Consider the following 26,239-nt stretch of genomic DNA (forward strand, 5'->3'; position numbering starts at 1 on the left):
ACAAAAGCATGCAAGCATGCTTAATTGACCAGACAGAGTAGTCCTTTTTCTATAATATACTAAAATTTCATTGTCTGTGTTTATTTTGTATGGGAAGTGTGGACTTTGTTGCAATTTTTTAATAGAAAGTACATGTATAAACTAATTTAGGTAATTCATTTCTAATATTACTCCATAAAACACCTTATCCCCTATCATTAGAAGAGATTATATGTTGGTTCCCTTGCCCAAGTACCTCACTTGGAATCTCCATTAACAGTAAGTATAACCGTTATGTTTACAGGCTGCTGAGTAGAACTACTAAGTAAAACAATCTCCCCTGCAGAACAAACATTTCTCTAGCTGTATCAAGGAATCACGGACCATCCTTGAAAAATGGCAAGGGAGAGAATAATACCCCTGAACTATACATTTCAGTATATTATAATAGTAAGTGTAATGTTACAATACTGTCTATTACAATATTACAATAGTAATTATAATGTTAATCAGATATTAGAAAACACTCTTGCAAGTATAAAATTTATTTCAAATAGATGTTTTTGTTAAATTTGTCATACTGGTGAATCTCAGAGCTTCTCTGATCATCGAACCGTATCCTGCTAAGTATACAGTTAGCCTCTGGACTTCAGTCAGACGCTTTCAGATTAGCATTAGCTATGTGAGGCCACCAGATGTCAAACATGAAATTATCAGAGATAAATGATACTTGAGTGCCCTGAATAGGTTTATACCTCTAAAAATGCTTACAGTGCCATGAGACAAGACTGCCGACGTGTCTGGTTGACAACCTATCTATGCCTGAGTCAACAGGAATTAGTCTCTAGGGCTTCCGTTTCCAAGGAAGTAAATCTCCAGGTTCTCCACATTGGCTGTACGCTGGAATAAACTAAGGAGCTTTAAAAAATACTAACGCCTGGCTGTCACCCCCAGAGATTCCGATTCAACAGGTCGAGGGGCAGGCCTGGGTATCAGGACTTTTCCAAGCTCCAGGGGATTCCCGTGTGCAATGTGGTGGAGAACCATTACTCTAGGGCTTCTGTTTCCCAAAGAAAATTGAAAGAGGCACAAGCTAAGTGCACTCTTTCTTCCTCCATTGTTCTCATATCTATTAGCCAATGAGCCTTGGGTCCTTTCTGCTCCAGATTCTGTTCCTCTCCCCTCTCGGCCACCATAGTTTTCTTCTGTAAGACTGCTTGAGGCTTTTCACACTGCTTGAATTTCTAGCAACTTCCCCATTGCAGGCGGAAAATATTCATTTAGGAGATGGAGAAGCTAAGACTGAGAAAGGGTTCCTTCAAATTCGAAAGAAAAATGAGTTCCAGAACAGTCCACCTTCACTTCTTTCATATACTCAACTCATTTAATACACAATTACCCAATTATCAATCAGGCTTCCAAAACGAAAGGTCACCAAGTCCCGTTGATTCTTTTTTCCCTTTATTTAGAGACCTCAGTGTTTTTTTAAATCCTCCACTTCTGCTTTGTTTTTTCTTGGTGGAGGGGGGAGGTAATTAGGTTTATTTACTTCTTTAATGGAGTTACCAGGGATTGAACCTAGGACCTCGTGCACACTAAGCACGCACTCTACCAGTGAGTTACAACCTCCCCCAGCAAGTTCTGTTGATCCTAATGCCTCTGTCTCTCTCACGTTGACCTCCTCACAGCTTTGGCTCGGGTGCACAGCAGCACTTCTCATATAAAACCAACTCATTGGCCTTCATACTGTTCTCTCTCTGTGATTCAGCTGGCCTCCCTTCAAACCATTCTCCACACTACAGGGTGATCTATTCAAAGACAAATCTGATATTATTAGTCCTAATTTATTAACAATAATAGTCAATTCCTCTTAGGATTAAATTCACACTTCTCAAACCCCACTAAATTATTTGCGGTTCCTCCCAGCATGGCACATGATCACACATTTCTCTGTACTTGCACAGACTCCTACTATGTCTTCACAATTCAATCTAAGAGATCATTTCTTCGCTACCCAGTCTGAGTTACGTGCTCAGCCAGCGTGTACTCCCACAGTATCCCACACTTATGTGTATCAGTAACATCTCACACACAGCGTTATGATTTTCACTATAATCGACTGTGAGCTTATTCAGATTGGGGCAGCATCTTTTGTCTCTTTGCTCTTTGGGCTCAGCACAGGACCTGGTATATCGATGCACATTCAGTAAATATTTGTTGAGTGAATGCCCTGTCATTTCCCATGTCCGTGCTTTGCGATACTGTTCCTCCACTGAAATGGCTGAAGCATCTTTTCCCGTGTACAGTCTTCCCAGGCTTGGTCTCTGAGGCAGTGTCTATCACACCCACCTTGTAGCCACTGCTATAGGTTACATCTACTTCTAATCATAGTACCTACCACTCTGTGCTGCAATTACCTGTCCTCGTGTCTGTCACCCTTACTAGATTGCAGTCTTCTTAGTGGCAGCAACCTATTTTGTTTATCTTTGTATTATGAGCTCTTTCTCTATAGAAGGCAACTAGTAGCTAGGTTTTCATTTTTCTCCCCTCCAATCCTTATTTTATACCACTGCCAGAATATTCTAAAACAAAATTCAGATTATATCTTTCCCAGGCTTAAAAATCTTCAATGACTTCCTTTACCTACAGTAGTCTTTCCCATAGTAAAGCATCTGTTCCATGTTCATGGGTAGGAAAATTCAATATTGTCAAGATGTTAGTTCTTCCTAACTTGATCTGTAGGTTCAACATAAGCCCAAACAAAATTCCAGAAGATTATTTCATGGATATCAACAAACTCATCTTAAATTTTATGTGGAAGAGAAAAAGGTCAAAAATAGCCAACAGAATACTGAAAAAGAACAAAGTCAATATTACCTGACATCAAGGCTTACTATAGAGCTACAGAAATAAGACATTGTCTTGTATCTGTATGAGAGGATGGATGTTCACTAAACTTACTGTGATCATCATTTTATGTTGTATGTAGGTCAAATCATTATGCTCTACACCCTAAACTTGTACAGTGCTGTATATCAATTACATCTCAATAAAACTGGAAGAGATAAAAATACAGGGTGACACTGGCAAAGGAATAGACAAATAGATAAATGGAGCAGAATGGAGAAGCCAGAAATAGTTTCACATAAATACAGTCAGCTGATCTTTGATAAAGGAGCAAGGCAATAAAATGGTGAAAAGACAGTCTTTTCAACAATTGATGCTGGAACAACTAGACATTTACCTGCCAAAAAAGGATACTAACAACCTGATTAAAGTATGAGCAAAAGACCTGGAGAGACACCTCACCAAAGACATACAAATGGCAAATAAGCATATGGAAAGATGTTCCATATCATATGTCATTAGGGAATTGAAAATTAAAATGAGATACCACTACACACCTATTGGAATGGCCAAAATCCAGAACACTAACAACACCAAATGCTGATGAGGATGTGGAGAAACAAGAACTCCTATTTCCTTGCTGGTAAGAATTCAAAATGGTATGGTCCCTTTGGCTTCTTACAAAAGTTGACTTCTTACAAAATGGTTCTTACAGAAAAGGCTGGCTTCTTACAAAATGATCCAGCAATTTTGTGCTCCTTGGTATTTACCCAACGGAGCTGAAAACTTACGTCCACACAAAAACCTGCACATGGATGTTTATAGCAGCTTTGTTTACAATTGCCAAAACCTGGAAGCAGACAAGATGTCCTTCAGAAGGTAAATGAATAAACAAACTGTGATACATTCAAACAATGGAGTATTATTCATCGCTAAAAAGAAATGAGCTATCAAGGCATGAAAAAAAATGAAGGAATCTTAAATGCATATTACTACGTGAAAGAAGCCAATCTGAAAAGGCTTTATACTGTATGATTCCAATTATATGACATTCTGAAAAAGGTAAAACTATGGAGACAGTAAAAAGATCAGTAGTTGTCAGGGTTAGGGGGAAGAAGGGATAGATAGGCAGAACACAGGAATTTCAGGGCAGTGAAATTATTCTGTGTAATACTATAACGGTGGACACATGTCATTGTACGTTTGTCAAAACCCATAGAATGTATAACACCAAGCTGAACCCTGATGTAGACTATGGACTTTGGTGATAAGGATGTAGGATCATTCATTGTAACATACGTACCACTCTGGAGGAGGATGTTGATGGTGGAGGAAGCTGTCCATGTGGGAAGGCAGAGAATGTATAAGAATTCTGTGCACTTTCTGCCCAATTTTGTCATGACCCTAAAACTGCTCAAAAAAATAAAATCAAATAAACAAGTAAATGAGTAAATCCTCCACTGCCTCACCATCACCATTTACCTCCGAGTGAAACCGAAGTAACAAAGGAGGGCTGCAAGGACTGATGGGGTCCTGCCCCCTCCTGCTAACACTGCTCCAGCCACACTGGCAGCCTCCTTGTCAGACCCAGCGCCAGGCACGCTTCACCTCAGTGCACTCGCTGTGCTTTCTGCCAGGAACACTCTTCCCCTGGGGGGCCGCCCTGGTCCCCGCCCATCTTGCTTCATCTTTATTCAAATGTGAGTCACTTGGCAGTAAGGCCTCCCCATCACCCTATTTAAAAATCCAGCTTTCCCCAAGACTTCCTGTGCTCCTTGTTTTATTTTTCATGAAAGGTCTTCTCACCAACTAACAACGTGTATTTTACTTAGCTGACTCCTTGTCTGCCTCCCTCCCACTAGAGTGTAAGCTCTGTGAGGGCAGAGGTTTCTGTTGTTTTGTTCATTGCCCTCATTACGGAGCCCCGGATGTGGTAGACTCTCAACCATATTTGTCGAGTGAATAAATGAAGAGCTTACTGAGCGTTCTCTCATGGTTCCAGACATTGGTCTGGCTGTTTTCTCTGCCAGGAATGACATGCCTGTGCGTTCAGGAGGGGAACTCCAACTCACCCTCCGAAACTCAGCGCAAGAACTCCGTCTTTTGTGAAGCGCTCCCTGACTCTAGGCAGACCGAGGAGGGACTCTTTTCTCTGTGTTACCACAGTGCCCCATGCATCACCAAGGGCCGGTGGGGCCTTATCGCGGTGTTTTACAATCGATGGGGCTCCTTGGAGGCTCCTCGTTCATCTTGTATCCCCAGCACCTTTGAACCTGGCAGATAATAGCAGGCCCTCAGAAACATCTGTGGAATGTAATAATAAATGGAGGAGGGAAGGTGCGACTCAGTGGTAGAGTACACGCTTAGCATGCACAAGGTCTTGGGTTCAATACCCAATACCTCCGTTAAAAAAACCAAATAAACAGAGAGGAGGGCATAGCTCAGTGGTGGAGTATGTGCTGAGCATGCATGAGGTCATGGGTTCAATCCCCAGTACCTCCATTAAAGTAAAATAAATAAATAAACCTAATCACCCCCCCAAAAAATAAATAAATAAATGAACCTAATTACTTCCCCTCCAAAAATAATAAATGAATGAATAACTTAGATAAAGCAATCCATATGTAGCTTAGTGTGACTTCTATAGACTTTTGTAGCATACAGAATTTAAAGAAGACCCTTAAAGATATTCCTATTGAAGTTCCTTTGACATAATACTTTTTATTGTAATTTATTCAAGATCTTTAAGTCAATGACTAATCATGTTCAAAGTCTAAGATAACTGCCTACTTACTAATCAATGTAAAAGGCCGAGTCTGCTTTCATATTTCTATTACAGTATTTCAAAGGTTTTGGGTTTTTTTTAAAGCTACCTTTTGTTTGGGTTTCCATATCCATACTGGTTTAGTCTAGAGAGTATCACCACAGGAGCTATAGACTGAGCAGGTTTGGTAAACAAAGCATTGATGCCAAAAATCATTGAGGAAACAGGTGACCTGGAACAGAAAAAAGTAGCATGGATCGACATCACATACAAATTCCACGTGTGCATGTATGTCTGCATATATACATATATATGTATATGTCCATCTGTATCAAGGTCCTTTTGTCTATTAAGTCCTCCTTGAGCCCAAACAGACTACAGTAGAAATTGTACAGGCATACCTCAGAGACATTGTGGGTTTAGCTCCAGACCACTTCAATAAAGCAAATATTGTGATAAAGCTAGCCACAGGAATGTTTTTTTGTTTCCTTGTGCATACAAAAATTACACTCACACAATAGACTACAGTCTATTAAGTGTGCAACGCATTGTGTCTAAAAAATCTGTACATACTTTAATTTCAATAAAACTTCATTGCTAAAAAATACTAACCATCATCTGACAACACAAGGCTGCCACAAACCTGCATTGTTTTTCCAACAGCATTTGCTCACTTTGCGTCTCTGTGTCACATTTTGGTAATTCTCCCAATATTTCAAACTTGATCATTATTATTATATTTGTTATGGTGATGTGTGATCAATGATCTTTGATGTTACTATAATAGTTGTTTGGACATACCATTTTTTAGTAATAAAGTGTTTTTAAATTAAGATGGGTACTTTTTTTTGACATAATGCTACTGTACACTTAATGGACTACAGCATAATATAAAAATACTTTTATGTGGACTGGAAAAACCAAGAAATTGTGTGACTCACCTTATTGTGATATTTGCTTTATTCCAGTGGGATCTGGAACCAAACCCATAATATCTACATGTATTATTTCATTTAAGTTCCACAACAATCCCATGAGGGAGATATTTGCACTCCTATTTTAGGGATGGGAGGACAGATTAACTTGTTCACAGTCACCCAGCTAGCAACTAGTAAAACTGGGATTCATACCTAAGTCTTTCATACCTAAATCTTCCAGATTTTGTAAAGGATTACTTTAGTGTGTTCTCAGTAAGAATCCTGCCAGATCATTTTTTGATAATTAAGTTATGTCATATAAAAATAAATCAAATGCATTGACTGAATAAATTGAAATTTTGTCATATTTCAGCTAATAATGGAAAGTTTGCAACTAAGGCAAAGGAAGAGGAGAAGAAAAAAGGGAGGTGAAGAAAGGGAAGAAAAAGGAAAGGAAACGAAAGGAAAGGGGAGGCCAGAGAATTGAGGAAGTTTAATTTGATGGTAAAAGCTTGAGTTTCATTCCCAGTTCTGTAACCTGTTATTTCTCTTACCTTGGGAAATTCTCCCCTCAAGAGTCTTAGTTTCTTGAAAGTGGGGATAATTATGATTGCACAATAATGTAATAATACAACTTCTTTCTGTTTCCCCTACTAGACTGTCAGTGCTACAAGGGCAAGGGCCACCTCAGTTTTGGCTCCCTGTATTAAGTTCTGATCTGACATGATCAGGATGACAGCTAAAGCAAAAAAGTCCTTTTCAGAAGAAGAGACATTAACCATTCTGTTTTAACTTAGCAATACATTCATCAATCTTTTCTTTGGGTATTTTCTTCGAGGACAGGTCCACTGATGAAACTGCTGGGCCATCTTTCCGGCATGTACAGTTTCCTTATTACACGATCTACAGTTTCTACTGTCAGTTACAGAGAGCATCTAAAGTTGTTTACAAGGCAATCTGAGTACAGAATGTCTTTAGATTTTTATGATTTTCCTCCCCAAACATTTACAGTTCTCACCAAATCAGATTTGATGGTAATTTTTTTTTACACTTAATCTTTTCCAATTCTTTCTAAAGCATCCAACTTAGTTTTCATAGAAATAACTTTCATTTCACACCTTTATTTCTTAAATGTATAAACCATAAGTGTAATGAAATGTAATTATAACAGCAATTGCATTGGACATTAACTTATTTGAAACAAAAAGTACTGACTCTTGGTAAGGATACAACTTATGGGAGCAGAAAAGCACATGAGTCTTCAAGAGTAGTCATTTGGTCAGAAGCATACAGCAGGTGCATAAGACTACATTTTAGAAGGGATCTGTCACAAGACCTGCCATATGGTACCCCCAGCGCTTACCACAGAGCCTGACACATAAGAGGTAATTAATAAATATTGGTTGAGCCAATAATGTCTATCACACAAGGCTGCTGTGAGACTTGAATGAGCCGAAGCCGTAAGTGCTTGCACACATTGGCATTTGGTAAAGGTCGCTGCCCTTCGCTTGCCAACTGTTTTGAGACATTTTATTCATTTGTACCCAGTCTCATTCAAAAAGAATGTGAGAGTTACGAGATGTTTACTGACGTTTCTTCTTGTTAATTTATTCATTTTTTAAAAAGTGGTTTGAGCCAGGTTATTTTCCTAGGCACTAAGGACACAGTCCCAAACCATAAGGAGCTCACCATCCTGCTCATCACTCCAAACCTGACTTAGCAACGGAAGTCTGAAACAGGAAAGGAATTATATAAAGAAGAAATCACTGAGCTGGATTGGCAAAGCTTCCTTCAATTTAAGTTCCCTTAAAAAAAAAAAAAAGAGGCTGTGCAGTCTAAATGTTTCTACAGAGCTAATAAAGAATGTACTCGTCTCAAAATAACACATTCCTCTCTAATCCATAAAACAGGGCATGTATTAGAAAATATTTGCCAATCAAGTCAATTTGACAGCTGATCAAAAATGCTCTTCATAACCACATGGAAGAACAAAACCTCTCATCATATGCTTTTTTGAGTAAAAATAAGATAAGATAGTCCTTGATTTTTATTTTTATTTTTTGTGATGTCATAGAGCAAAGGTCATTTTGCCTTATCATCCAGTGCAATAATGCACATTGCAGTATGTAAAACATAAAGCTACCTGAGATTTCACATTGGTTTCTGAGATTTAACCTTATTGTAGCATTGGTTGTGTGAGGCTGAGGAATAAAAAATCATGATGTCTTTCAAAAGCAGGGAACAGTTGCCCTGGGCAAACAATTATGAATATCCTATTATGTTCAGCTTTCTGATTCCCAGTGAGGCCCCTAGTGGTCGCCTCTCAGTTGTGTGATTCGTAGCAGCAATATAACTGAAATATGGAGACTCTGGTAAGTCTCGCCTCCACGTGATATTTTTTAAAGCTAATTTTTGAAAAAATATACTTACTGCCGATTGAACTTCAGTAAATCTGCATCGACCATGTCAGCTAGTGGCAGGTTAAATAAGCAAAAAGAAGCTTGCACAATCACCCTAGAAACAATTTTGAAATACACATATGAAAATTCTATAACTAGAGGCACAGATTTTGTTTAAAAAACAAGCATCAAATAAAAGTTGACATTTGGTTTGAAAGAAGGAAAAATGAAATAATATACTATAAAAGTAAAGATACATTAGGCACACACTTCTATCCTCCCCAAATATTTATTATATAGCTATAAATATATAATTTTCTTTTAAAAATAAAATAACTACATTTTAAAAATGTTTTTTATGCTTTTTCCTCATTCCCCAATAACTACCTGCTCATTAAATCTGCTTAAATTATGGATAGATTCTAAAGAACAAACATGCCAGGGAAATTCATCAGACATTTTTCTCTCTCTCTCTTTTTTTTTTTTTATAGTTGATCATTGTCTTAATTAAAATGAACTTTCTAGTTTTATGAGCAGGATAATAATGACATAGGATTTTGGAATATATTTTAAATAGAATCAATATTTTGTAAAAAGCACAATCAAACAGAAGAAAGGAGAATCCATTCTCCCTAATTCACATAAATATATAATTTTTAAAAATTATCTTTGGTAAGAGAAGCCAAGAATAGCAGATTTTGAAACTTCTTTTCAGTTTAAATTTATAATCCACTACTTATATTTGCTAATTCTTTATCATAAGCTAATGAAATGTGTATTATCTTCTTATAGTTCTTTTGTACAATCTTTATCCCATGCAAAAAAATAAGCTAAGTAAAATATCATATATGTAGTATTTAATAATATAAATTCTAATATATTTTAACTGGAAGGGCATTTAGAAGTCTTCTAGCCCAACATCACATCCAATGCATAAGTCTCTTAATATCAAGATAGGATAAACTAAGAACTGTAACAAAAAAAACTGTAAAAGATCATATAACATTTTAATTTATAAGAGAATGAAAATGGGAGTGATTTAAGCAAAAAAAAAGCAAACAAAAATTTTTCACTCTAAAAATCACTATAAAAATGTCATTTTAAATATGATATAGCCAAGGGTCACAATTATAGGCAGACAGAAGAATCATCTATATGGGGTTCTAATATCTTGAAGTTTCAATACGTTGGGTTAATTACTATACTCTTCACTACCAGCTTATTCAAAATGCAATTAAGTCTTCCTGGAAATTTTCTCAAATTGTTCCAGCAGGGACCTGGTGTAGGATTTATTCATTTGTTCACCCAATATACATTTTCTAAGGACCAACTATTTGCAGGAACTGTAGAAGATGATGGGGCCACAGTAATAAGAAACTGGACACTGCTCATAACAAGCTCAGTCCAGTGGGGGCCACAGACAGTCACAGGCAGGGGGACCAATGCTACACAGAAATAAGTGTAGGCCATTTCGGTCATGTAGGAGGAACACATATTCCAGGTGAGGAAATCAAGGAAGGCTTTCTGGAAAGCACATCCTTCCTTGAGCTGCCGCCTAATGGAACACTTAGGAGAGAGTCACATAAGAAATGGTGAAGAGCTTTCCAGGCACAGTGTGCTGCACATTAGGGCACGGAGGTGTTTGAATCCGGCACTGCAGAGTGTTTCTCTATGGCAGAGAGTTCATTCTAAGTGGAGGAGTAACAAGAAATAAAGATGAGGAGGTAAACAGGGCCTGGTAACAAAGGATCTCACACATCATCATTTGGATTATATCCTGAAAGCAATGAGAAGCCACTTAGGAAAAGGAATGACATGTTATTCCAGAAGCAATATGGAAGAAGGGGTTGGAGAGACTGGGGACTAGAGGCAAGGAGAGCACATGGGAGGCTATATGGAAATCCACGTAAGAGCTGATGAGGACCTGAGCTAGAGGAATGGCAACGGGGACAGAGAACGGGTGGATTCAGGACATATTAGGGAGCTAAAGCTGCTAATAATTACTGGATGCAAGAGACAAGAAAGAGAAGGCAAACACAACTTCACAGTCTCTGACTTGGGCAACTAGATAGATAGTAGAGCCATTGATGGCAAACAAAGGCAAAGACCATATTTTGGGAGCAAGATTCTTATTTGGCAGCAGCATTTACTAAATGATGCACTGTAACAGGTTAGAAAAAGGAACTTAAACTTTATCACAAAATTTAGCATATTGTAATCTCTTCAAAAAAAGAAGCAGTTAACATTCAATTTGACACAAAGTCATAATGACTCTTCCTAGAAATGAATATTAAACACATTTCAGATCAGAGATCTTTCACTGCTTGAAAGGAATAGGCAAGACCTCCTATAATTTGGGGATTGGCACTGACATTTACTTACATGATGATAGTCGGATAAAGAGCCAAAAAGTAATAGCACTGCTGTCCAAGAAGTAACATGACAATGGAGGCTGTTCCTTCTAGGTAGAATGAAAATAAGATAATTTTATAGTAACCAAACTTCTTCAGCCAGGACTGGCTGATAAGTACAAGGCACTGAAATGGAAACAGATTGGCATCGTGTTAAGATGGAACCCTCGGAATCATGCTTGATCTTGCTGACAACGAAAGAAACGTTCTCAGCAAACATTTGCTGCTGAATTATAATGCCAGTTGAAACACACGACTAATATTTTCTATCATGATTAGAAATGTTACAATCTGTTTATATCCATAAAAATTGACTGAGGACAGTAATATTTTATAAATAACAAAGTAACAGCAATTACTTCCTGCAAAATGAACAAACAGGGACATGGTTTCCTACATTTTTATTTTCACACAAACATATGAACAAAACATCACTTCGAAAAAATCAGCATTGCTGAACTGTAATATGAAAAAGCCAACTCAAATCTAAAATAAATCCAGATTTTAAAATTTAGGATTAGAGCCCAGAATTCACCTAACACATAGGAGTTGAAATAGGAGTTGAAACAAATATTTACTGAATAGATGAATAAATAGTTCACTATTCTTCTTATAGTAATATGTCTGAAATGTATTATAATAATAAAACTAAGAACCACAGATAAATAATAGTTTGTGATTCCACATTTCTTCTGGTTGTTTCCTGCCTAATCTTATATATTTTCATAATTCTAATAGATTCATGTTAAAAGCTCAGAGTCACATTTTTTTTCCCCGCATTTCTTGCTACCAATTAAAAAGTTCATTGCTCTAGACTGAAACTTTGGGGCTAAATATATATATGTACATTAACAAAGATGAAAAGATACGCTTTGTTTTCAATTAAAAAGTACATTGTTTAGCCCTGAAACGGTTTCACTAACTTAATGTGTATGCATTACAATTAGAAGACAATTTTGTATGATGTTAAGTGTGATTCAAATGTTCTTTAATAAACACAAAGGTTTTTTTTCCCCTAAGTGATTTTTTTGGTTTATTTCTCTACTTTCAAGGAACAAGAGCACTTCTTTTGAAAACTAAAAGCAGTGGCTCAGTGGCTGATGTGATCCAAGGCATTTCTTAGAGGTCTGTGAGATAAAGTACGGAAAACACTGCAGAGAGTCCCCTTATATTTCTATATTTTAATAATGATATTGTAAAATTACACAGGTCTACATATTGAAACGAAGCTTCTTGTTCTCAATCTCCAATACATAAACACTATGCAAACTACAAGAAAGTAATCATGGAAGAAATATGTGGCTAAGTGGAAAGTGAAAAATTTTGAAATCAGATGTCCCTAGGTTTGAATTCCAGCTTTGTCACTTTTAGCTGTGTATTCGCAGATGAGTTACTGTACCTGAGAGGCATTTCCTCCAGCTAGCACTATCCCACCCTCTGTGCCTCCATCTGCCTCTCCCTCTGTCTCTCTCACCTGCGGCACACTCAGTATAAGGTACTCAATAATTGTTATTATTAACATGTTGAATCAATAAAAAGATATGAGCCGATGATGAGTAATTCAACAACAACAAAAAAGAGAGAGCAACTACTTTTTCTTCCACTAAACTAAAGCCTTCAACAAACTGAGGGTTTTGGCTCTCCATTCATACGTTCATTGAGTAGGAGTTTGTGACTAGTGTGTCTCGGCACAAGCGTTGGCAAACCCTTGCCAAAGAAGCCTAAATCAAAACAGAGATAAAGCCAGTGCTGCATCTACAGTGGAAGTCTAATAAATTTGCTGCACTGATCCTTAATAATAAAAGCTAACATTTCTAGAGTGTCTGTTTTGTGCCAGGAATCCTTTTAAGTACTTTGTATGTTTTAACTCATTTAATCCTCATAATAATTCCATTACTTAGATACTATTTTTATTTTCATTTTACAGATGAGGAAACTGAGACACAGAGAGCTTGGGTAACTTACTCATGGTCACACAGCTAGTAGGTGGGAAGCCAGACTCCTCCCCGGCAGCCTCCATGCTGCTAACCCATTTACTACTCGGCCTCTCTGAGGGGAGTGGGATGTGGAAGAGTCACAGACATATTAAAACAGTTACTGGAGAGAAAGAGCACTTGCTCATTCTTTTCTCCTTTCATTTATTCAACTCCTCAGAAAGAAAGCCACTGAGAAGACAGCCTGAGAAAATGAAAACACAGTGCTTAGCCTTCATTACCATACCCAACGGGTAGATTTATATAAATAAATAACAACAAATCACAATGAGTTGTCATTCTTTGACCCCAATAACTTATATGTCACTTCTCTAGAAATTAAGAATAAATTTAAAACAACTTTGGATTTCCAGTTGACAATGATTTTTTATAGAGATCAGCAGAAATTCATATGTTAGTGTGAAGGCTTGAGTAAAAGGACTGTCGAAATCTTTTGGTCATATTTCTCTTAAAATTTAATAGCCGAGAGAGCCTGGGAGAAAATATTACTGAACATATATTCAACAAAGGACTTATGTCTAGAATCTATAACACTATAACATATTAAAAATACAGAGAACCCTTACAATTCAGTAATATACAACTCAATTTTAAAAAATAAAGATTTGAAAAAATAATTCACCAAAAAAAAATATGGATGGCAAGTAAACACATGAAAAGATGCTCAACATCATTAATAGTCATGAGGAAAATGCAAATCAAAACCATAAGAAGATACTACCACACACCTACTAGTATGGCCAAAACTAAAAAGTCTGCTATAAGTATTGATGAGAATGTGGAGAAACTGGAAAACTTATACATGATCAGGAGGAATGTAAAATGGTACAACCACTTTGGAGAACAGTTTGGCAGTGTCTTTAAAAGTTAAACATAGGCCTACCATGCAGTCCAGCCATTCCACTCCCAGGGGTTTACCTAAGGGAAAGGAAAGCATCCGTCCACACAAAGACACAAATGTTCACAGCAGTTTTATTTGTAATAGCCAAAAACTGGGAACAACCCAAAGCCCCATCAAAAAGTGAACAGGTAAATAAATTTGGTATACCAAATGGAATACTATTTGGCAATAAAAAGGAATGAAATATTGATATACACAACAACATGGCTGAAGAGTCTAGACCGAAAAATAGTATATATTGTAATATTCCATTTACATAAAAATCTTGACAATGCAAACTGGTCTATAGTGACTAAAAGCAGGTGGGTGGTGACCTGGGGATGAGGGAGGGTAAGAAGGGTTCAGAGAGGGATTATGAAGAGGCACATGGACACTTTGGGGAGTGATGAGCATGTCTGCCATTTTGATTGTGGTGATGGTTTCATGGTACATACATAGGTCAAAATGTACTAAGTTGTACCATTCAAATATGTATAGTTTATTGAGAGTCAATCATATCTCAATAAAACTGTAACCAAAAAACTGTCTTTATTTCAACTCTTACTTTTTGGAGATGATGAACTGTTCTAAAATTGACTGCAGTAATGGTTGCACATGTGTGAGTATGCTAAAAACTACTGAACTGGACATTTTAAATGGGTGAATTAGTGGGTGGAGACTATAGCTCAAATGGTAGAGTATATGCTTAGTATGCACAAGGTCCTGCGTTCAATCCCCAGTACCACCTCTAAAAATAAACAAGTAATTACCACCACCACTCCTGCCAAAAAAGTTTAAATAAATAAATAAATGGGTAAATTAATTGTATGGTATGTGACTTATATCTCAATGAAATACCATCCGTTTAAAAATATATATCTACCCTTTAAAACAATTTTTTACATAAGTGTTTAACAAACTTGTTTTAACCTAGAGAAGAAGAGATCCTATAGGCAAGTACGTGATTAAAATTGGGAATTTATGTACAGCCTAGAATCTGATTATAACAAGCAGAGAAAAGAACTCAGAACAGCTCCCCATTCTGGGTCGTTGAACCCAGGAGCAAACAACTGGAAAAACCTCAAACTGCCCAGAAGGGAGAGTCTCATTTTCTTACGCACACACAGTACCTAGGATTATACTGATAAGCCAAAAATGAAACTCTATTTGGTAAACTCTGCTAAACAGACCACATGAACACAGTACCCTCTTGAGATGATCTTAGAGCGCAAGACTGTAAGGCTTCTGAGCGTCCCTCTTCTCACTTGTAAGGGTAGGAAGAGTCTCTTTCTTGCAGGTGATTGTGAGAATTACGTGTGATAACATGTTCAAGGCGCTTGGCATGTGGTAAGCACTCAATAAATGTGAGTTCTCATTATTAGGGTATATACAGTAACCAAACTATGATAAAGGCCTTGAGCTAATGGCAGAAAGGCAAATTCTGTCCTGCATACTTCACTTAAGAAAGTATGACAACACATACAACATTTTAGAACTATTTCTACCCAACCTGGTTTAAATATTTTGGAAGTTAGTAAATAGTAAAAACTTATCTAGAATAACTCATTCTCTGAGGAGCACAGATAACAGACTTTAATTGTAAAAAAACAGGAAAAAGCCTGTATCATAGGCTAGGTTAAGTCATATTTTTGGAGGATGCATTTAGGTTAAGGGGAGCAATTTGATTCATCAACTCTCCAAATGGTGTAATAAACAACAGGCTGGTATTTTTCTTGAAGATGGACATACCCTCTGCACTAATGGTCATGACCATGGAATTTTACTGACGCTCTGAAATTCCAGGACTCAGTCTTTTAGCCAAGTGTTTTGAAACCTGGCTTCAGGAATTTAGGATCAAGGAATTCTCCTCCCTTGAAATAGTCCCTGGAATCTTAAATGCCAGGATAAAGCGAAATGACACACTCACAGGAAGCCATCTGTTTTTTTCCATAGCTCTGTGTAGGTGTAAGTGAGGCAGCTCAGAGAACAAAATTCAAAAACTAAAATGTTTAAAACACCACGATGCTCAGTTTGCGTTGGGTTCCCCTTGCTTTTTTCCTTTCATCTCTCGTTTCTATTATGTTCCTACTAAATCTTGTATAATGCCTAGGGCTCTTGTATAATCACTGGGTCTCTCAACAACTGTGACTCATTTTTTTCAAACTACTGATATAGTTAGGTTTTTAATTTCCTCAGCCAGGTAAGAGTTAAACAGGTAATCCCTGAAGGAAGATACATGAAGAATGACCACGTACCTGTGGGTAGATAAAGCCTGCCCCGTACATGACGCTCCTTACAGAAGAAGGAAGAACATCCTTGGGAATGAGATTATCAGCAAAGATCATCATGAAGTTATTGAAGGTTAAAAGGAAGACCTGGAAGAAATTCATTATCAGAAAAAGGCGAAAGTTTTTCTGGGTCAAGATTTGTCTCATCAGTGAGACGACGGAGGTCCAGGGGAGATCCTGCTCACTTTCTGAGAAAAGGTTTTCCTCGAGGCTTCTTTTAGGTTCTAAGCGACTCTTGTGGCACATGCCGGTATAGAGGCTGACAGTAGCAAGAATGGCAATGACAATGGCGGTGGCCTGAAAATTGAGCAAAATTTCCATGTTATCAGAGATGAGGCCACAGAACAGGATACTGGTAGATCCTACCAGGGACGCCACTTGGTTCATTTTAAGAAGCTGGAGCCGACTTTCATAGCAAGTGAAAATTTCTGCAAACAGCACACACTGGGCTTGCTGAATGAAGGTAAGCATGCTATCAAAAGCACATAAGGATACCACCAGGTGAAGCCCACTGAGCCAGTCACCTTCGCGATAGTCTTTCCAAGGGAACCAAGGAAGCAGAAAGGCTATTGCATATACAGGGGCGCCATACAAAACAGAAGTATGACGGTTGGAACAGCAGTCGGCCTTCGAGTTGTTGTGAAAATACCCTGTCAGGTCATTAAGAGCGTTCCAGATCATTAAAATCATCTAGAAGAAAACACAGGATTCTTTTAGTGCAGTTTATACTGATGAAAATGACCCCTGTGTTTTTACTTAATGTGAAGTGAAGTAACCAAAGTTGATTGGAAAAAAAAAAAGCTCACTGCTTTCAGACCAGCAGAGGCATATGTGCTGAAATAGTAATAATAATAATAGCTAATACTAACCAAAAAGCCAGTGTGCATTCACTTTGTGTTTAGGCATTGTACAAACTGTTACATGAATTATTTCATGAAATCCTTAGAATAATCCTATGAAGCAGGTACTATTATTAATCCCTGTCTTACAAGGAAACTGAGGGCCAGAGAAGCTTAAGCAACTTGCTTAGTTAATAAATGACAGAGGCAGAGTCTGAGCCAAAGCAGAGGACCCCAGAGTCTGCCTTTCAATCATGGCGCTAAACTGACTCTCCACAAGCCACATCCATGTCTCTGCAGAGAGTGATGGCCTATTTACAGACCATGGCACAGTTTTACATAATTTCATTAGAAAAGGTTAAAATATCAGTGTCTGCCATCTCAAAATGGCAGAAGTATTTATTAGATCAAGGATGTTGTTGTTGGTAATAAACGTAACAGTATAAAACATAAGGGGGTCTTAAGACCATGAACTGCATCCATGCTGACTGTCTAATTGGTAATGAGTTACAGTACAATTTGTGAATATCATAGGCCATTTCAAAACACGGAATATCTTGGTAATAATTCTAATTTGTCCACATAAGTGGATTTTCCAGATAACAACAGCTTGCCCTTTAAACTCTAAAGCTGTTACGTTGTAAGTGACAATCTTTTAAAACTCTCTGCCCTCAAACAGAGGATCTTGGACATGGATAACCCTTTCTTGATAACTTTCAGCTTGTGAAGGATCAGCTCTTTGGAAAATCACAAGGAAGGAAGGAGAAACTCAGTCCTAGGGGAAAGGACAACAGGGATCTGCCTCACCTGGGCTTGGTAAAAGGCCACTTCTGAAATCTTGTACAGATGTAAAAACAGCTTTACATAATAGAAACTGAAGACAGAATTTAGCATTTCAGTCCCTAATGTTATCATAGAAAATGCCCAAGCACTGGGTTTGATATTTAAAAGTGTCATTTTCCATGCAGAGAAATTCTTCTTCCTTTAGTGTAAGAAGAAAAGGAAATGGTTACAATTCACTACTTGCATACAATAGCTAACCAATGGCAAAAATTCCATGGATACTGGACACCAGTTAATTTTAAACAAAAGTCCAAAGCCACTAACTGTGAACATGCAACCGGACTTAACACTTAACTTTCTTATCCATTTACTCAACAGTTTTTGAGTTGTTGCCAGAAATGCTAATTTGCTTAGAGTGTGCCTCTACTTGAATATCTCTTCTAACTTATAAAAAGGAGATTCATCCAAGAGTTTGAATATATTTAACTAGTCGCCAGGGAGATATGTTTATGGCATTATTATCCTCCCTACTCAGAAGGGTGAGAAAGAAGAGGACAACAAAGTGACACCTTTAGCTAACACCAGAGAGAAAGAATAGAAGGAAGCATTTCATCTGAGTATAAAGTTGTCCATTCAGTAGTACAGACTTGCATTGGAAGATTTATTCTTGAACTCCTGACAGACTGTAACTTTGGCCCAAAGAACATACTTAACATGGATATAGAAGTGGCATAGTTTGGACCTTGCTCCGATGTAGGTGTCCCTCTTAAATCTGGCCTATTGTCTCATCCTTTCAGTGATTTGATTTATCCAACTGGAAAATGGGAAAAGGTTAACTAAGCAAGAGGTAGGGATAGACTCATCTTCCTTTTAGTCTTGATTTTCCTGTTTTATTCCTGGCTTACTAGAATATTGGGCAGGTCTCCAAAAATCTTACTGAAGCAAAAAACAGACAAATATTCAGGTAATTCAAGAGATGTTACTTGCTTAAACAATCCTTTGGAATTAAGCAGTCACCTGATGCTACATTATTCAAATTCTTAGGGAAGGTGAGGGCAAGTTAGAAGGGAGGAGTGGGCATTTGGCTCAAATGATCAAATTACCTAAGTCCCTGAGCTTCACTTTGCATCAGGTAGTTATAAGAATGATTTTAATTCTATGGGACATAGGGCCCTAGAATTATCAAAAGGGGTTATTAAACCCTTATACAGACCAAGCCTTGTCTGTCAACAGACTAAAGAGGAGGAAAGGGGTATACTCAGTGGTAGAGTGCATGCTTAGTATGCACAAGGTCATGGGTTCAATCCTCAGTACCTCCGTCAAAAAAAATTTTTTTAATATTTAAAAAATGAACAGAATAAAGAATACTTTGCCCATATGTGTACTAGTTTTCTCTGAATGTTTGTAAATTCTGCTGTAAGGATAAAATACAAATATATGAACTATTTTGTCATTATGCAGTGCTCAAACACCTGAAAAATACAAATACTATTAGGTGGAGGTCAGCTAACATTTTTGGCTTTAAAGCAGGTTTGAAAAAGTTGGAAACTCCTGTTGAAGACCTCATTCCACGTAGTTACTTTTGGCACAAGTGAGAATGAAGATGGAAGCTAGGGTTACTAAAAGGGCCAAAAACAAGGGAGTCAGTAGAACCAAAAGCCAAGATACAAATTTAGCCCACCAAAATCTAGGCACACTTCTTTTTCCTAGCTTTATTTCTGGCATGCTAAAATAAGAAGCATGGCACACCTTCTGAACTGATCTATCATTAACTCAGAAGGCAGGTATTTATAAACTCAGAATTTTGCAAAGGATCATAAGCTTGCTTAGTTGAGTACAAATTTTTTTTAAAAAGATTTTGAGTTAAGCACCCATCGTATCTAAAATGTAAGGTTTATGTAATATGTACACAGTATATAAGGTGAATATAAGGATTTAATAACATTATTAAACACTCCATAGCCCAAACTTCTCTTTGTTTATATATATTGAGAGGAGGAAGTAAAAATCTTCCTTATTTCCATCTGCAAAAAAGTAACTATCAATATTTTGCTTTAGATTATTTTCATCATAACAAACTTATTTCAGTAAGTATCAAACTGAAAATCACCACTTTTAGAATCAACTTGTTATTCACTAACCTACTATAAAAATTAAATAATGTCACTGAAGAGGCTGCTTATGATTGCTTCTCAGCTATGACTACGTAGCCTCTAAAAGAATGATGGAGACCACCCCCCCAGAGCAGGGCTTTTAGCACTGAAAGCCAACGTGTATTTTTCAATGCAATTTTTGTTCAAGCTAGGGTAAAAAAAAAAGTTTCCCCAAATAGTGTCCTTAAAAAGAACCCACTAGTACCAAAAGGCACAAATTCTGGTGTTTGGGGGCTTTTTTGGGGTTTTTTTTTTTTTGCCATTTTAAATCATTGATAACTTTAATTCCCCAGATTGTTTTTCATTATTTTTTGTTTTTGTTTTTTGACAGTGAATGTTAAAGAACGTTTATACAGTTTCCTATTTGATCTGTAGTCAAAATGAGCTATTTGCCACGGAGAAAAAAGTCAGCACTTTCAATCTTGCAGATTAGTGACTATGGAAGATGAGCCTCTTGAAGGTAGATGCAGGATTCTATCCCTTCAGTGTCCACAAATCACCATCAGCAAACCCTAAAGCCAGTCATCTTTCCTTCCAAAGAGCTCTATCTGTAGTGACTGACTTTTAAATTAAGATAGCTGGTTTTAGTTGTTTTCTTTTGGCTCTGGGCTCTACCAGAATATCCACAACTAGGGCAGTACAGGTTAAACAGGGGACCTAGCTTCTTTCCTAACCTAGCAATAAAAAGTGGGTCAGTAACACTCCGCCTTCTAGTATACCTGGATTCGGGAGAAAAGGATTTGCGAGTTTACCATGCCTCTTGTATCACTCCTAACACCATTATTCCTTCTATGTTTATTGGTTGGCATTCTACTATGAGAGGGCACCGCTGTCTTCTGCCAGCTGTATCATTACATCAAGGTTGAGGACACTGACCTTTTGTCCTGTCACTATATTTTAAACTTTCTGTGTTTTGACTGCACGGTGATGGTAAACGTCACGAGCAGCATTTATTTTGTTATTGTCTGTGGAAGACAACGTTCAATGCCCTGCTGGCCGTCGAGTGCTAGGGCTGCAGTCTCTTCTCTCCAGATGTCAGGTCTTAATTACTCCAGATGTTTAACTTGTGATGTGTGAATCTTTTAAAAATCGCATGCGAAAATGCAATTTTTTTCTGAGGAGTTAGCATCAACTGCACCCCTTCAGGACCCAGATACCCAGGTGGGCCTGAGGCCCACCGTTTCACGGGGAGTGTGTACAACGCTCAGCAGGTTGGAGGTGGGGGTTCAGATACCAAGGAGAAAACACCCTAAACTTCCGACCGACTCTTAATTACCCCGCACCAAGGAAAGCAAATCTGGGACTCAAAAGACCAGCGGGGAGAGGCAGGGCAGCGGACCTCGGAGTCCTGGTACCCTCCGCGCCCCACGCCTGCAACCGCCTGCTGCTGGGAGGCCAGACTCCAGACCCTCATGCCCACGCAGCAGGTCAGCACCGCCGGACACCCACCACACGCGCTGCGGCGGCGGCCACCCCGACACCCCCAGCACCCTGAATGCAAGCCCAGAAGCGACCTAACGCCCGAGAGAGGGCGGGGCCTTCGGCCGCACCTCTTCGCCTTTTCCCCGCCTCCTTTGTTTCTTCCGGAGTCGCTATTGGCTACTTGCCCTTGAGACCGGGCGAACCGCGGGCCTTCGGCGAGACGCGATTGGACAGCCTCGCCGCCGCTCGGCCGGAAACCCACTCGCGATTGGTTGAGGAGCCACCGGGGGTTTGAATCGCAGCCCCCGTCGGGGAGGATTCTGCCAAAGTGCCACGTTGGGCCCGGCTGCTGCGTGAGGAGCCGGCTCGGGGCGCCGGCCGGGGCGATCGCGGCGGGTTGCCGGCCGTTCGGTCCGTTGGGCGGTGCGAGGCGAGTCGCGAAGCGGGTCCGCGACGTGGGCTGCCGGCCGCCCCGCGGCGGCGGCAGCGGGTGGCTGTCATCCGGCGGCGCGGCGGAGCCTGGGCGGCGGCGGCGGCGCGTCCCGCCCGAGGGCGGCTCTGGCTGAGAGCGGAGGGGCCGGCGGAGAGCCCGGGGCAGCGGCTGAGGCGGGCTGGCGGCGGTGGGAGCCGCTGTCCCCGGAAGAGCCGGCCGAGATGCTGGCGGAGAACCTGGTGGAGGAGTTTGAGATGAAGGAGGACGAGCCGTGGTACGACCAGCAGGATCTCCAGCAAGGTGAGGGCGCGGTCGCCCGGCGGGGCCTGGGCGGGAAGGCTGCCGGCTAGCGGCTTCTCCTTCTCGCCGCGAAACTGATAAAAAGTTGCTTTTGCTCGCGGCCAACAGATGCCAGAGGCGGGAAAGGTCTGACGGTCACCTGGCGTTGGGACTCTCGCGCCTGCCCATCCCGCCCGGGAGGACTCCGCTGCGCGGGGCCGGGGCTTCTGCGCAGTAATCACCACCATCACCGTCGCCAGTGCGTGTGGAATGCTAACGGGGCTCCAGGCGCTGTTTGAAGCGCGTTCCCCGGATTAGTTGATTTAATCCCCACGGCCTTCCTTGGAGCAGAGCGGGGTGGCCCCTTACCGGGCTCGGGCCCGCTGCCTCTCTGCCTCCGGGAGGAACCGCCGCCAGCCCGGCGCCGAGTGTGAGCTGCTGCAGGTGGTCGTCCCCGGATGGCACTGTTGGGTGGCAGCAACGGAGCCCTTTGCACACATTTGGTAACTCTGTGAGAGAGTAGCTTGTGTTAGCCCCATTTTCCAGATGGGGAAAGCGGAGACTAAGGCGGCCAAGTGACTTCCTTCCAGTTAAGTGTGGGAGCAGTTATTTGAACCCACACATCCAGAATGAGGAGTCACGGCCACTGCCCAAAGCCTATCTCTTCTTCACAGGCTCAGTTTACAGCTTTTCGGTTAGTGTCAGACTGTCGCGGGGTGGGGTGGGGGGATTGCTTACGCGTAGTAATTCACCAGATGCCAAATGAGATGACTTGAGGGCACTTCTGCCTCTGTCACTTCTTTGACTTTGCACCCCAGCCTTTTAGTTAAAAATGGGCATTCGTATCTTGGCCTGTCTTGGATTTCTTGCAGATGGTGTCTCCAGAGAAAAATCTTAGAGTGGCCCTCAGTTGGAGTTAGAGTTGCCTATTAGTAGCAGGAACTTGCTGTTTGGTGCGAGACGCTGATGGGCCCTTCACACAGGTGCTTATTTAATCCAGCCATGCTTTAGAGGTAGAAGTAGGTACTCTTATTGGGGGAGCTAGGGATTCTACTCCAAACTGCAGAGCAAACTTTCCTACCCACTGTACTGAATACTGAATAATCCTCAGGAATTTTTTTCAGGCGTCTTTGGTTTCTGCAATTCTGTGTAAGTCAACTTTGTTAGCTCTAAACTTGCTGGAAAAATTAACATCTTATTTAGTTGAATATTAAATGACCATGATGTTTGTTCATGCTAACCACTGAACTTGGTCGGGAGGAGAACGTAGGCTTGAATGACTCATACTTAGAAAAGGAAAATAAGCAACTCTTTTGGGGGAAGGTGACTTCTTAAATCAGTATGTTGTGGACAGTCACTTAAACCAAAGTAGTTCACCGTTTTGCTTCTGTAGTCTAAGCTATTCAGTGGCTGCACTGCAGTGTTTGCAATCGTGTTCACAACGTCCACACGGCAAATTTGTCTTACGGGTTAACCTGTTTTCAGAATTCCCCCTATGGATTTATGGCCTAGTTTGATACTTTCTCCAGGATATATGAGGCAACCACTGTGCAGTTGCCACATTTCCCTATAATAAATTAAGCAGTTTGTCCTATAATCGAAGCTAAATATTTTTCTTTACTATATTTATAGAAAGTGTAGATTTGTACAGGCTTTTTTTTTTTTAAGTCTGGCATAATACTTAGCACATAATAGAAGCTCGATTTTAGCATTTGTTGAACTGACTGAGGCACTCACACAGAATCACTCTTTGCATGGCTCTCTTCCATCAGGTGCCTTAGTCCACACCACTTTCCCCCTGTGGGAGTTTGTTAGGAACAACCGATTGCAATATTTCAATCCACCGAGAAGCAAATGCAACATGTTGGAATTAGATGTGGAACTCTTTGACCTCTGATCAAAATGAAATCATCAGATGTTCCACTTTAATGAAACCTTAAAAGAGCACAGGTCCAAACCTCCTTAATGCCAGTTTGCATTTGGAATTTGTTCGATGCTTCTCAAAGGACTTTTGAATCTGTTGTCACAGTGGACTTTGACATAATCCTGTATGTCATAACCAAGTGTGGGGGATAGGAATAGATGTGAAATTCCAACAGTCACAACTGTGGATGTGGCCTGTAAAAGAATGAAGACTGCAGGGTGAATAGAAGGGTATCTTTGTCCCAGTTTCGCTAAATTATGTTAAAGAAATCCTAAAATTTTCATGGATGTTTAATTTGTTACTTGCTCAAAAATTTTTGTTACCTGCGCTGTGCCAGGTGTTCATCTAGGCACTGGGGCCACAGTGCATATCCACAAGATAAGATAGGCAGGAATCAGCTCATGGAGCTGACCGTCTAGGAATCTGTTGGCTTGAGAAGTCTGGAGATGCTGCCTCCTGGTGTGTGCCCACCACGGTGCATGGCGCAGAGTGGGCCCTCAGTAGATATTTGCTGCTGAGTAAAGTTTGGGAGCAGGTCTGTTCTCTTAAACAGATTGATAAGCTCATCTGGTGGGATTTTATCAAGTGCAGACATCTGTCTGTTCATTTTTTAACATCGTCACTATTTTACCGAGAAAGCCTTGTTTGGAGAGAGCTGCTAAAAGAACTTTCAAAGACTGTTCTCACAGCTGTAGAACTACACATTTTTCTCCTTTAGCAACAGAAGCATTATTTAAGTAGACTGAATCTTTGTACAAAAGTTTGCTGGGGCATTCTTTTTTTAATTAAAATTTCTGATAGCTTCTAACCTCGAAAGGCTCTGGTCTACTATTCATATCTTGTTAGAAACATGTAAAGCTGTGTGCAGGCAGAAGGAGAAAACCCTTTGCTTTTATGAAACACTTTGATGGAGAGACTGTCTTTTGTCAGAGGGACGAGTTGGCACGGCTAAGAATACTGACAGTGATCTCTGTGTAAGATCCCTTCTGGGACATCAGGAGCCTTCTATGCAGGTAATGATGGTGCTTGCTTTGAAATGTGCCCCTGAGAACAAGGTGGAAAGACTTCAGAGACTGGGTTTTCTTTTAGACCAGTTGCTATTATAATTGTCCTTTGGTGAGCTGTGCAAGCTTAGAATAAGGATTCGGGTTTCTACTATGTGGATCAGCAAATGAAATCTTAGTTTAAGGGAATCCTAAGATTTCTGCTTCCTTTCAAGATGAGTACATTCTTCATGTGAGCAACTAATTTGCTGAATCACTCTTTGGAGGGTCATTAAAACTTGACACCGTCATTTTTCTTGATGTTTATGTTCAGGTCTTTTGCTTTCCCAATTATAGTAACGTTGACAACAGGAGCCACGCAGAAGCATCACCAAATGACGCATTTGGTTTTGTAATAGGAAAAGCTTTCAGCCTTAACGTTACTGAATTACTGCTAGAGACTACAGCTAACATGGGAATATGTTGTCCTCGTATTTTTGAAAAAAACTGAAGTAAAATAAGAAAAATAGAATAGCAGTGGGATTTAAAGCTTTCAGAATTCTGGAAGGAGGATCTTTTTAAAAGAAAATCATTTGACTGCTACAGCTAATTTTTTACCCAAGGAATAGGGCTGAGTAGAATATCTGTTTAAAGCTAACAGTTTCCACTGTTAAACTAGATTATTATCACTTGCAAAGACGGATTAGTGACTATTAAACATGAAGGTATTGATAGGTTGCAGTTCTCAAGCCCACCGTAAATCTGTGCTGTTTTTAGTGGCTGCCTACGCCAGTTCAATAGGATTTAGAAAAGATAATCCCTTAATGAAGATGCTTATTGTAAAACAGATGAACAGCTGCATAAGGCTTCAAAACTATATTGTTTCCTTTTCTTTGTGCCTTAATTAAAAATATAAATAAAGGACATTGAGTATTCTCCCATTT

At 39.6% G+C, this 26,239-nt stretch overlaps 1 protein-coding gene and 1 long non-coding RNA gene across 2 annotated transcripts in view; one reads left to right on the top strand and one right to left on the bottom strand.

Moving 5' to 3' along the window:
* Nucleotides 1-5,587: 5,587 nt before the first annotated feature.
* Nucleotides 5,588-22,144, bottom strand: LOC141573901 (uncharacterized). Its single transcript, XR_012500334.1, has 3 exons — nucleotides 11,289-22,144; nucleotides 8,938-9,021; nucleotides 5,588-5,822 (listed from the first exon to the last, which is right to left on the bottom strand). It is a non-coding gene; the product is annotated as an uncharacterized LOC141573901 (long non-coding RNA).
* The window catches only part of CDR2 (cerebellar degeneration related protein 2), a 22,705-nt gene continuing 18,499 nt past the window's right edge, over nucleotides 22,034-26,239 (top strand). Inside the window, exon 1 of the mRNA XM_074346222.1 lies at nucleotides 22,034-22,409. Within this exon, the coding sequence (XP_074202323.1) occupies nucleotides 22,331-22,409 (79 nt within the window). The 5' untranslated portion in view covers nucleotides 22,034-22,330. The remainder of the gene's footprint in view (nucleotides 22,410-26,239) is intronic.

The sequence above is a fragment of the Camelus bactrianus genome, chromosome 18 (genome assembly GCF_048773025.1).
Source record: "Camelus bactrianus isolate YW-2024 breed Bactrian camel chromosome 18, ASM4877302v1, whole genome shotgun sequence".
In the NCBI taxonomy this organism is placed as follows: Eukaryota; Metazoa; Chordata; class Mammalia; order Artiodactyla; family Camelidae; genus Camelus; species Camelus bactrianus.